This window comes from Pleurodeles waltl, chromosome 1_2, assembly GCF_031143425.1.
Source record: "Pleurodeles waltl isolate 20211129_DDA chromosome 1_2, aPleWal1.hap1.20221129, whole genome shotgun sequence".
Classification (NCBI taxonomy): domain Eukaryota; kingdom Metazoa; phylum Chordata; class Amphibia; order Caudata; family Salamandridae; genus Pleurodeles; species Pleurodeles waltl.
In genome coordinates this window covers 825489129-825501356 of record NC_090437.1, presented here as the reverse complement: position 1 = coordinate 825501356, position 12228 = coordinate 825489129, and the positions used below count along the sequence as shown (strand labels likewise).

General features: G+C 44.2%; 1 protein-coding gene across 2 annotated transcripts in view; it reads right to left on the bottom strand.

The window, feature by feature from the left end:
- GALNT7 (polypeptide N-acetylgalactosaminyltransferase 7) overlaps nucleotides 1–10706 on the bottom strand; it is a 456997-nt gene extending 446291 nt beyond the window's left edge. For both annotated transcript variants that reach the window (XM_069244367.1, XM_069244357.1), the window contains exon 1: nucleotides 10038–10706. In XM_069244367.1, the coding sequence (XP_069100468.1) occupies nucleotides 10038–10169 (132 nt within the window). In that variant the 5' untranslated portion in view covers nucleotides 10170–10706. The remainder of the gene's footprint in view (nucleotides 1–10037) is intronic.
- Nucleotides 10707–12228: the final 1522 nt, after the last annotated feature.

Genomic DNA, 12228 nt, shown 5'->3' with positions numbered 1-12228 from the left:
CCTCTACAAGAGGACAAGAAAAGGAAATTAGTTATATCTCATTCTACTCTGGTCTCTCCTTCACTTTACAAATCACTTTTATTGACATGAAACCAACCTCTGGTTGAGTATGCTCAGGCGAGTTCCCCAACTTTCACAAACTAACAAAGTTATGGAAAACACTTGGGTCATGGTGCTACCCTATCCTGACTGATGCATCAGTGTATATCTATATTGCCATCAAGAACATGTAGGGCCCAAGTCCTCACCTGGGACATTTAAGATTTCCCTGTTGGCTTGTGTGACATTGGAGGCATAAAATTACAACACAACATCTCTAAAAACTGGTATAGTTCCAGATTTTTTGCATGACTCAACTGACCCGTATAGGAATCTTTTCTAACACTTATGTTCTTAGTAGCGTGGACTTGACTCTTCACAGATGATAAAATGAATGGTCTCTATGACTAACTGTCGCTACTTAATCAACGCAAATATAGCTGTTTATGCACATTCCCTCCATTATTAAGCCAATAAGCAGTTTTCCTAGATGTGCACAGTCCCAATTTCCGCTTGCCCAGCCCTCTTGTGTACTATGCACTGCATGCTAATCTTAGAACAGCCAACTTCTGCAAAACTCAAGGATATGTCTTCAAATGCAGCTACAAAGAAGCAGAAAGCTTCAGTGAAAGGAACGCCCATGCACAGTACAGCATGGACATTTTGAGGAAAAAAGGAACGCCCATGCACAGTACAGCATGGACATTTTGAGGAAAAACTGCAAAGCCTAGATGGCGATGGTAAACGGTTCTCTGGCAAATTAGAATACTTTCCAGTTTTCCGCTGCTGGGAACCTCGAGCTGAGCCCCCTTTCCTCTGTCCAACAAGGTTCTCGTTTTCACGCTGTAATAAAAACGCTATCTGGCTTGTTACCGAGAGATACAAGCCTAGCTGGGTGCTCTCATAATGTCTGCTGAGTCGTATCAGTGTATTTCTGTATGCATAAGCTGAGCTGGCCTTCGGAGGTTTAAGGGAGAGGCAATTACAGGAGTTCCACGTAAGCACACCAGGTACTTAACTTCCTGGTGCACTCCATTTACAGACCTTTCCAAGTGGAACCAACCGTGTTCACAGCCAGAAGGAAAGAGTGAGAGCAGCGCTGTGTACAGACTTCCATAGCGTGCAGGAAGGACGACGCTCTCGAGTATCCCTCATAGCCAAGAGGGCTCTTTCGTCGGACAAAAAAAAAAAACTTGTCAAAAACTAAGCGTACACCTGTGTTAATGTATACATTTGTGGGCAGTGCTGGAATGTTAACAAGCACTCATCAAAATATGGAGACATTCCACATAAGCCTTGCTGTGGGACTGAGGGAAGCTGTTTCGTAAACGAAAAACAATCTATTTGGCACGGCGTGTAAAATACGACTTCCAGTATAACTCAGGCTTAAGACCTCTCCGTTTTCCAAAAGAATACCGAATTAGTCAAAATCTCACAAACCTAAACAGATAAAAAATCTTGAAAGCACCTTAAAACAAATCCTGTCTGGTTATAACATACTTTTATTTTCCCTCAAATGAAAACCATTTCAGAGGAAACCACCCGAGGAACGGGAAACAGCCCGTGTGTGGCTTCCCTTGGCTCACGGAGGGAGATTTGGCTGGAGGGCAACAGCTTAGCCTCTGCATTTCCAAGGTACCACACCCTCTGCCTCTACCTAAACCCCCATCCTCCAAAACTCAGCAAAAGAAGGATGTAGCGCGCTGCAATTACGCCTATCCCACAAAACCCCCTACATTTCCTCTTAATTAGGGGCACTTCCGGGACGGAGACCAAGCTGAGACCTCAATCCCTTTTCCTTTGGACGTCCAATTACCTTGTTAAATAAACCTGCACCATAATTTTCCTCCAACAAAAAACTGTCTTGCCTCTCGTTTTATTTGGTCTTTATGGGTTATATGTTTGTTAGGCTATAAGGTATCATATTTACATAGGAGTTTTTGCCATTACTTACATCAGAAAACATCTGGAAGAGTGAGTCGATGTTTTGACAAGCCTAGCAACAGGAACATACTCATATATTGAGTCCTTGTCTAGAGATATCAAGCACTGGCTGCACCAATCATGGTGAAAAGGGAAAAAAAAAATCAGTTTAACTGAAGTAAGTGTTACCATACCCTGTATTTACCATGATTGATACGAGCAAACTGAGTGCTCGGATATCCAGACGATGTGCTCCCGTCTGCTTTTCTTTGAAAAGGCTCCCTTGGGCTGGTTGAGTTCTGTGTGATGCACCTGCACTCAATGAGTGGTACTGTGACCCGAGAACACTGTGATCAACATTTTCAGCTCCTTTAAATGCATTTGTTACTCTTCACTGATGAAGGACAAATATCCTGAAACACAAGTCCATGTCTAGAGAGAACCACACTGGCCTCACCAATCATGGTGAAAACTAAAGACTTTTAACTGAAGTGGCATCATACACCATATTTGCCATAATGCATCTGAGCAAACTGGGTGCCGGGATGTCCAGGCAGCATGCTCCACCCTCTTTGGAAAATGGAATCAGTATAATAAAAACAGAAAAGGTACAAATGCAAACTGCAGCTTTTCTGGAATCTTTGATGCAAAAAACATGAGTGCCACCTCTCTACCATCCTGGCAGTGGCAGACAGGATAGGTCAATGAACTGGGTGTCCATGCAGATATCTGTGTGCTACCTGTGGCCAGTCCCAGAAGGGCTTGAGCCCTACGTAAGTCAATAATATATTTTTACATATAACTGCAGACAAGCTATCTATATTCACGCAAACTATTTATTACTCAAAGAATGACACCATGGTATAAGCTTCTTCATATTTCAAGAATCAGTGTACCTACTAGGAGGGGCACCTTTACACATCACCTTTGAGTGAACTTGTCAAATACGTAATTAAAGTCATTATGTGGGTGTGGCAAACCTTGAAGTTCTTCTATAAAACTGCAGTGGTCAATTTTAACCCAGGGCTAGCATAAGGCTTTGATGTAGGCACCCCCCTGCATAAATCTTACTAATTGGAGATCGTCAGAATCCTAAAAGAGCAGTGTACGTGGCACGTTGAAAACGTTCTTTCCTCACAGGGCAGGCTGGTTTGACAAGTTCTTCTTAAGGTGTCACACATGGTCATTATGAAGAGCGCTGACCTTAGGTGAAAACTACACCAAACTCATATCTACCAAAAGTGAAGAAAATTTATGAAAAAGCTGTCAAAACTGTAGCAGCAGCACTTCCTCGTGACTTTTTTTTTGTTTTAAATTATAACAGAGTTTTTTGTGTACAACTTACAGTCTTTCTCAGTTGCAGTCCAATTACCTGTAGAATATGGAGGGATGACACAGTAAATCTTGGCTGAATGTCAGGAGAGGTGGCTTCACCTTGAGGTTAAGATAGGCTGCTACCCTAGCACTGGGTCAAGCTCTAACCTATTTTAGCCATGATACAGTCTACTGCTTTACCCCTTCGCATCGTCGTGGATCTTTTACCGCCACATCAACAAAGGACACATAGGGCTGCAAACGTTTATGTAATACCAGATAAACAAGGCACATATTTTTCATGTGGCACCAAATGTATCACCTATACCTTCCAAACACCAGCAAGTTCTGCACTATTAAAAAATGCCACAGTGACATTAAAGTTTGGGATGCTATAAGAAAAGATGACGACTAAATAAAAAAGACAAAGAATTGAAAATCAAAATTAAGCAAACAATGTAGTACTATAAATAAACGGATTTGCAGTCCTTCCGTTACAATGTGGGTGTCATTTATAATCAAATTCTGAAAATTTAGCAAGCAATAGTAACAACTCATATCTTGAACATATTTTATAAAATTAACACTGTCAACCTATTTTGAATCTCTCTTTTGCCGTCTGAGCGGGACATTTCCATTAATCGATTGGGTCTGTTTGTCAGTTTTATGTTGTGAGAGGTTGGTAGGTTTGTTTAATGTTTAGTTTAGAACCCCGTTTCTTACGTACGTGTGAAAGTAAAATGAATTTGATCCTGCAAGGCCTTTGTTGCGTCTTATGTGTATGGACCGTTGTTCGGAAGATCTGATCAGTTTTTAGCTTACTGATGAGTTTAATCTGACCAGCGTTTTGCTGTCACAGCATCCGCATTACAATTTCGAAAGTTTCGGATTTGTTGGTAGCAGTAATTAGAGAACAACCCCAAGGTCCTTGCCATGAAAAGAGGCGCAACTGTTTAGCAAAGGGGCAGCCGCAAAACCGATTAGAAAAGTAAAACACCGCAGCACCAACAAATGACGCGACTGCAGCACCAAGGTTGCACAGGCTCCGAGGGCTGAGGTTGCACCTCGGAAGTAGATTTTTAATTCTTCCAGGTAGGCTTGCCTGTGGGCGGGGAAAGGGCTTTTCACACGTGCGCCAGACGTCGAGTTTAGGGGTGGCCATACAGAGAGGCCGCGGCAAAGGGCAAGATATTTTTTTATATTGTCCAGACCCCTCATCTGGCTTTTGCTGATAGCTACCAGTTAACCTACTGGCAGTAAACCAGAGACCCAATAACAAGTGTAACGCATGCATCACCAGGGGGGGGAAAAACACCGTCGATTGCAAGCGCCGACGGGGTCCTTGAGGGAAAGTAGTGAAGGAAAGGAAGAAAGAAATACGTTCGCACAGAAAGAGAAGCGATGGTATTGTTGAGTGAGATAGTGGCGGAAGCTCAGGGCAATAAAATAGGGATCGACCCTGGCGCAGAAGGCACAGGGCTCCTCTCAAGGGCCTGGCCACAATGTGTTAGACGATGTAAATGAGAGATTCAGTGCACTAAAAATTAACTACGATCCCGCCCTTGCCCCTGGGGCCAATTGTCCCACTCCTGAACCTCTCTAATCTCTTTGTCCTTTACTGATTCAGGCTCCCACGCTGGTGCCCGCCTTTTTTTCTGTACCCTTTGGGCATCTGTTACACAGAGACCTGTACTAGAAAATCCTGTACTCCGAACTCTGAACTCCCTTCTTCTAGGCACATATTTAAAAACAGGTAATACAGTCGGACACTGCCGCTTGTTGTGGAGTGTTATTTTCAATGGCAAGTAACAATACATTCAAGCAATTTAAGCCCGAGAGCGTATTTAATTAAAAATGTGCCCCAACCAGAAATCAGCAATTACACATTCATTAGACACAACTGCTGCATAGCATTCGGAAAGTGAATTAATATTGGGATTAATGCTGGGAAGGTTGCCTGAAGTGGGAACAGGAGCACACAAAAGTGCCACTGAGAAATCGCTTCCTGTATGTTCTGGCGTCAATCCTCAGATGGCCTCAAGCTTTTTCTCTTGCTTATTTAACTACAGCAACTATGTCAGGGCCACTGGAATTATGCGGCATAATGCAACACATTTTGTGATAGTATTACTGCATTATTTTCTCATTTTTAGGACGAGCGCAAGCGCTCTGACCTGTTGTACTCTATCTGTGGGCTTTTAACCACAACCACCACACGCCCATCACTATCACTTGTTCATGGGCTTGCGTTTCAAAAATCCTTTGTTAGGATTGGTAAATGCTTTACGTTTGTCTTTTTTAACGCCCTGGCCATCGACCCTGTTACATGGATAACTGCATGTTTGCCGATATGTTTGACTGCGAGCTAACTTCTTTTTGTGTTTCTCCTTCGCACTCACACTCATGGCGGCCGTGGCGCTTTGAATAGTCTCGCTTATGTCAACTGTTTTACTTTTAATTTCCAATTTAAGTGGCAAAAGTCCAGTTAGGAATTTACAACGCTAACAGCTCTAACTCGAGCAAACGCGAGACCCATTGCAAATGCTTGTTACACTTATCAACACTATCTGGTCATAGGTTACACCTCATTAGTACCAGTTTAAAACCCAAATATAGTTGTAAGCCACAAAAAGGGAACCGGTCAACCTTTGCAAATGGCCTTCTGGTGCACAGCAACACATGTCACTGCGTTTTAGTAACTTTTTAACCGTTTGAACTAGAAACACATTTTTTGCTAAAACTTGCAGATTTAGTGGCAAATAGATGATTATGAGAAAAATGCATCAGTCGCATAATTGCATGATTCCAGTAGCCCTGGCCTATGTATATTCTAGATTGTTTAAATGTATTGCTTTTATCTCCACCACTTCTGCTGGGCTGCTGTTTCATTCCTGCTACAGGCTTTCATGCCATTTACTTCTAAAGTGACCCAAACCTTACAGTGTGCCTTATAGCTGTTCCTGAACCCTAGACAGGCAAGTCTTTTTTAAACTTCTCAATTGGTTTCCATTCATCCCAGCATCCATCTAGCTAATTTTTAATTACATACTAGAACCCACACATCTAATTCCACTGTTTAGTTCCCCCTTCCACTAAAGGCATTGTGCCTCCATTTAACCCCATAAACCACACACCCCCTCTATCATTTTATTCCCAAAACCCATTTTAACTCCAGAACCAATGTCTCATTCCAAGAGCCCACAATGTATATGTTTATTTCTAGAGACAAAAAAGCAGATTTCTGTATCCAGTGCCATGACTTGTATTGCCACTTTCTCACCATCTGCTGCCTTACACTTCCTGATGTAGACCCAAAGTAGTTTAGTTATGCTTCTGAACCAGTACCTAAAAAGACAAAGTATCTTCTCTAAACCCACAACTATCTGACATTTCCCCTCTTCCTATACCTATATAAACTCTGGGGCATGTTTTTCCTCATCCCTTGTATTCTCTGCACCAACACATGCTGCCCATCCAGCACTGAACAATAACCAAACTCAAAGCCTGCAACCTGCTCTCTCGAACTGCTCAGAGTATGATGACACTCACTAGTCCCATCTGGAGACATAGAATTCATGATTGCACCTGGTTGATGGAGGTGCCTATGATCACTGTTCATCATGCTGTTTTTTTAGGTGTTTGTTTATATCTCTTCATAGATTTTAACTTTCTTTTGCCCAATTTATCCACTTTGATTTAATTAAACAAGTTACTCAAATTCAAAATGTTCTAACTAGTTTTTTTTTTTGTTTCTTATTCTAATGCATATATTTTGTTTTTTCCTAATACTTTATGCTTTCTTTCTTAATACTATAGTACTTTACTGACAGTGTTGTACTGAATGCTTTATCATGCTATAATACATGTGATTCTGTTATCCCTGTATAAACACCAGCCTCTAATTTTGGTATAATTGGCGACTTCTGACACACCAAGACGACTCAACTATTATCAATTATTACAGTCGAGTTCGGACGTCACCATGCCTGCTGCCAGCAGCAGAGGTGAAAGGCAGGTTAGGTCAAGGAGCATTACTGAAGCAGCTGTTTGAAGCAACGAAAAACAAGTTGTTTTTATTTCTTCTGCTCTATGTTTTAGCTTACAATGACAAGCAGAAAGAACATATTTATTTTTAGCACTCATAAGTTACAAAACACTAGAATCTTTCTGCATGTTTAAACACATTCCGAGCTAGTGCAGTTGTTTTAATAAAAAATAAAAAAAGACTTTGAACTTTTTCTAAAACCAGTTTGCATCAAATAACTAACATGCTTTTGATGTGTTTGATTTTGCACTAGACGTTTTATTTATATTCATGTTTGCAAACATGCTCGCTCTTTCATATGAAAGAGCTACACACCAAGATTTTAAGTAGTTTGTGGGAAAGGAGATGGTGTGACCAAGTATTATATGGGATAAGCTACCCCTGGAATGCATGATAAGGATATCGCAAGTCACCTTAGACTTTCATTACCTTAAAGAGGAATTCAGCCTTGTTCCTATATATGGGTATGGAACTGCTCAGTGACTTGCAATATCCTTATAATGTCAGGCTGGGGGTATTTTATCCCTTATATAAACTTTTGATAATATAACACGCCTTGGGCATCTTAGTTGCTTAGTAAATACCACATTCATGCATTGAATATTTTTTTTCAACACTATACCCAGAATGCATCTCCTATTAAAACTACCAAACCTCGCTTTAAATCCAGTTCCAGAGTTATTTTGCCTCAAACTGAAAAGTCTCTTGACAAGCCGACGATCACACACATTTTTTTTTGGTCTAGTTCCTAATCTTCTCTAATCACAGTGGGGCTCTCAACTTCTTGTATACTCCCTCCCGGCTTAAGCAGCTCTTTTTCACAACAGAACACCTCATTCACTTGTCCCATAGTCCTCATCCACACACCTAAACTGCCTCCGCCTCCCCAATGCCCTCCAAACCTACAGTCCACTTTCCCTGGTGCCATGACTCTACTACCCTAACAATCACTTAACTCTCAACCTTCTCTATCTGGTCCTTGGCACTCACCCCTTCTAGCCTGATCATCACACCTCTATTCAGGTCTTTCTATTCTATGTCCCCAGTCCTCACTCCTCGCCTACAGTCCTCACCAACCTCTGCCCCCAACTTTGCTTCTCTCGCTCTACCCCAAATCATCAACCCTTGAATTCCTAGTCAGCACCAATCCTAACACCAGTTTCTCAATAACTTCTCCCAGTCTTCCATCACTCTAACCACTACCTCGTTTCCATTAGTCCCCGCCAATTCTCATTAATTTGTTCCTCACCCCAATCTGACTATCAACCCTCTGACATCCTAATTGTCATCCCTAGACACCAGTCCTGGCCCCTCTAAGCATACCCAGACAAAACTCAGTTGTCACCATGTTAAATCTCCAGTACTAAAATCCTTTGCCTCCTATTGTTTTCAGCTATTGCCCCTCCAATTATTACCCCCAATCCTCTCTGCCCCACAGCTCCTGCCCCTGCATTCAACTCCACAACCTGAGTCCTAAAAGTCCTCAGTACAACAATATCACCCCAGTTTTTGCACCCAGTCCTCGCATCCATTTTTGTCCAAGACCTCATTTGCCCCTAGTGCTGTTTCCATTCCCAAGTCCTCCCCTCGCTCACAACCCTAACCCCTAATTGCCACAGTTATCACCCCGACTGATCCGAATCCTCACCCAAACTGCACCTGTACTTTGGTACACGCCTTGATTGCCTGGTCCTCACCTCCATTTGCCACAGCCCTACCCAAATTGCCAAAAATCTCACTCGACTACTCCTTAGTCTACATTTTCCTCTACCTTAGTCCCCGCCCTGACTGAACACTCAGTCATTAGTTGACGTCCTCACACCTGAATGCCCCGGGTCACCTCCATTTGCCCCAGTCCTACCTCTGACTGCCCACCAGTTCTCCCTCCACCACCAAGCCCACACCCTTGATTGCCCCCAACCACAGATTATCACTCCAACAGCCCAGCCCTCAAGCCCAAATGCCCCAGACCTCACAAATACCTGTTCCCAGTCCTCACCTCCAACAGTCGCTGCTAATCTGATTTGCCCTACTCCTCCCACCGAATGCCCATCCTCACCTACAGCCCCTCCCCTTTATCTGTCCCACTGTTACACCCGTCTGTAACACCACTCGGTACCCTCACCTTAACCCTACCACATCCGTCCCCAGGTCTCAACCTCTTATGCCCACGGTCCCCATCTTTACTTTCTCCCATTGCTTACTTCAATTTGCCTCCATCCTAACCTCTCCACGATGGTCACCCCCTTAACTTAGTCACCACCTAACCCAGTCGTCACCCTTCTAAATTCGCGTTGATCATCACCTTTGCCTTGATAATTTCAACGTTTTCACCAAATCATTATACAGTTGTGCCGAGGATCTTTGCCCAGTCCCCCCACAGTTCACCATCGTCCCCCCGTCATCACACTCCTACGCCCCAAGTCCTCACACCTCAGTCCACCCCAGCCCCCGTCCCCCTTGACTCTAGTTTGGTCTCCATAGTAACCCCGGGCGGCGGAAGCACCGCCGTTTGTCACAAAGCTCAGGCCCCGCACAGCCCGGTGCCCACGTACAAGCACTCCCCGGCACAGTGTAAACACGGACACCCTCCGCCAAGCCTGCTCCCACCACAATACCCTTCATCCTCGGAAACGAGGCCCGGCAGCACCGTGGCCGGCGGTCCGAGAGCCGTTTCCCAGAGCCCCCTTCGCTCGCGTCGCCGTGCTGCACTCACCCGCACTCCGGCCGCAGGGGCCCCGGCCTGGTCCGTCACCTTGGGGGACATGGAAGCCCAGAGCAGCACCAGCCCAAGGAAGGTGCCGATCACCAGCACACTGCGCAGGAGGAAGCCCACCTTCAGCCGCATCGTCCGCTGCCAGCCCTCGGCCCCGCTCGATCCCCCCGGCTCTCAGCCTTGCTCCCTCCTCCGCCCCTCGGCACAGCGCGGCTCTTCCGGATTACAGTTCGCTCCTTCCCCCGGCTCGGCGGATCCCGGTGCCTGGTCGCTCTGCCCCGCGTCTTCTGAGCCGCTGCTGCCCCCTGCTTGGCTCTTCTGCATGCGATAAACTTTTCCTCCAGTGTGTGATCCGCACAGCTCCTGTCACGTTTCAGCCCGGATCCGTACTCCCCTCCTCCTCCTCTTGGTCCCTTGCAGATCAGGATGTCTACCAGGAAGTCCCCTGGTCTGCTCCACGTGGCTGGTTTTGCTGCTCCTATGTCGTCAACCGTACCTGAGACCCCTCTCTAATATTGCAACCGCTGTTCTGCGCGCACCCTCCTAAAGCAAACAGATTAAACTGTTGAAGGCGGCGCCGGGTAGGTGCAAACAAGGCGCTAGCCGCCCGCTTCCTCGAGAAGAGCCCTGCTGACTGAGCAGCCAGGGCTCAGTGCAAGCCTGTCAGCGTCCGCCACTCCTTTAGCCCTGCCCTGGCAACTGCACACAACCACTCACCTCCAGCTCGGATTAGCCACCGCTTTAGCTCCTTAATCCCCCAACGTCCCGTCTCTCTCTTTTAAAGTCTCATCTCACACAGTACATAACAGAATAGGCTTGACATGACTGACAGTTAGGTGTATCAGGCATTTTACAGAGGGGTGTAGGAGCTTGGTAACTCCACACCCATCCTCATCTTGGGTATACAACAGATCCCATACTAGCCAACATTTTGTCACCAAAAAGGGGATGTTTCATTGTTTAAAGCCACTAATTAGTGTAGATTATATCACAAGAACATTGGCCCAATGAAGACCTTTTACAAAACCACATTTAACTGGGGTCAAACGAGGGGTTGCATGGGAGCATAGTAGGCTGCAGAGGTTTCATGCTTGGCTCGTTCGACTGGTGGTTTAATTGGTTAGAAGTAGAGAAATGTAAATTATGGGACGAGGAATGTGCAATAGGAGTAATGAAGATTATAGGCAGTGCCACTTGAAATATGCAGCGGGGAGGACCAAAGTATTTTTCAGGGTTGACTAAATTATACAGCAAGAAAAGGCAAATTATTCGGTTTAATGTGGCACTTTATGTATTAGTATTACCTCATTATTTTGATATTTTTACTCATGGTAACACTATCTGGGCCAAGGTATCCCCTCATTAGTTTCACTTTAACACCCAAATAATAAATAAACAAGAGATTAGAGGAATTGCGAGGAAGGCATACATCAAATACATTGGCCTCCGAGCTCCATATGGCATCTATCCCTAGTGCCAGTTAATCCTGAAACCCGCAGAAGTACTGGCAGGCCTTGAAATATCTACTCGCCCATTCTCTATGGCGAGTCAGTTTTTAGCAGGGCGAGCTAATTGTCAGGTCCACTGGTTTATTCTGGCAAGTGATCTTGTGCTGGCAAAGAACAGGTTTTCTGTGTATCCAGAAAGAGAATGAGCGATATAGATGCCTTTAAATTTAGTTTTTATATTGTCACATTTGGTGTGCTTTTAAAGAGAGAGGTCTAATTTTATCATGTAAATTTGTGTTTACTTTTCTTTCTCTGACTGCAAAGTTAGAGGAGTTTGTAAAGTGAGCTGTCTGACTATTGTGCTGGGTTACAGGGAGTGTGAAAGGAAACATAACATTTCAACACCTTGTAAATGAACTGTACAAATACTTAAAAAAATATCCTAACACATAGGAAAGCACATTCTGTTAAATTCTGAAGTGTGACGGAATCCAAGATTTTATTAGGGTCAAATCAAATCAGAACATTTTACTTGGTGATGTGGAAATGACAATTATTTTCTAAAACCCGAGTTCCATACATTATTGTTTGTATGATGTATAGTTTTATCAGTAAAACAACATGTCAGTGGGAACTTTTGAGGCCATTTCAATGGAAAATGTGCTCTCTGTAAATGACAATGCACTATCACATTGTGCTTTAGTAATATATGTGTGACAGTGTGTTCCAAAGTGCACCACAAG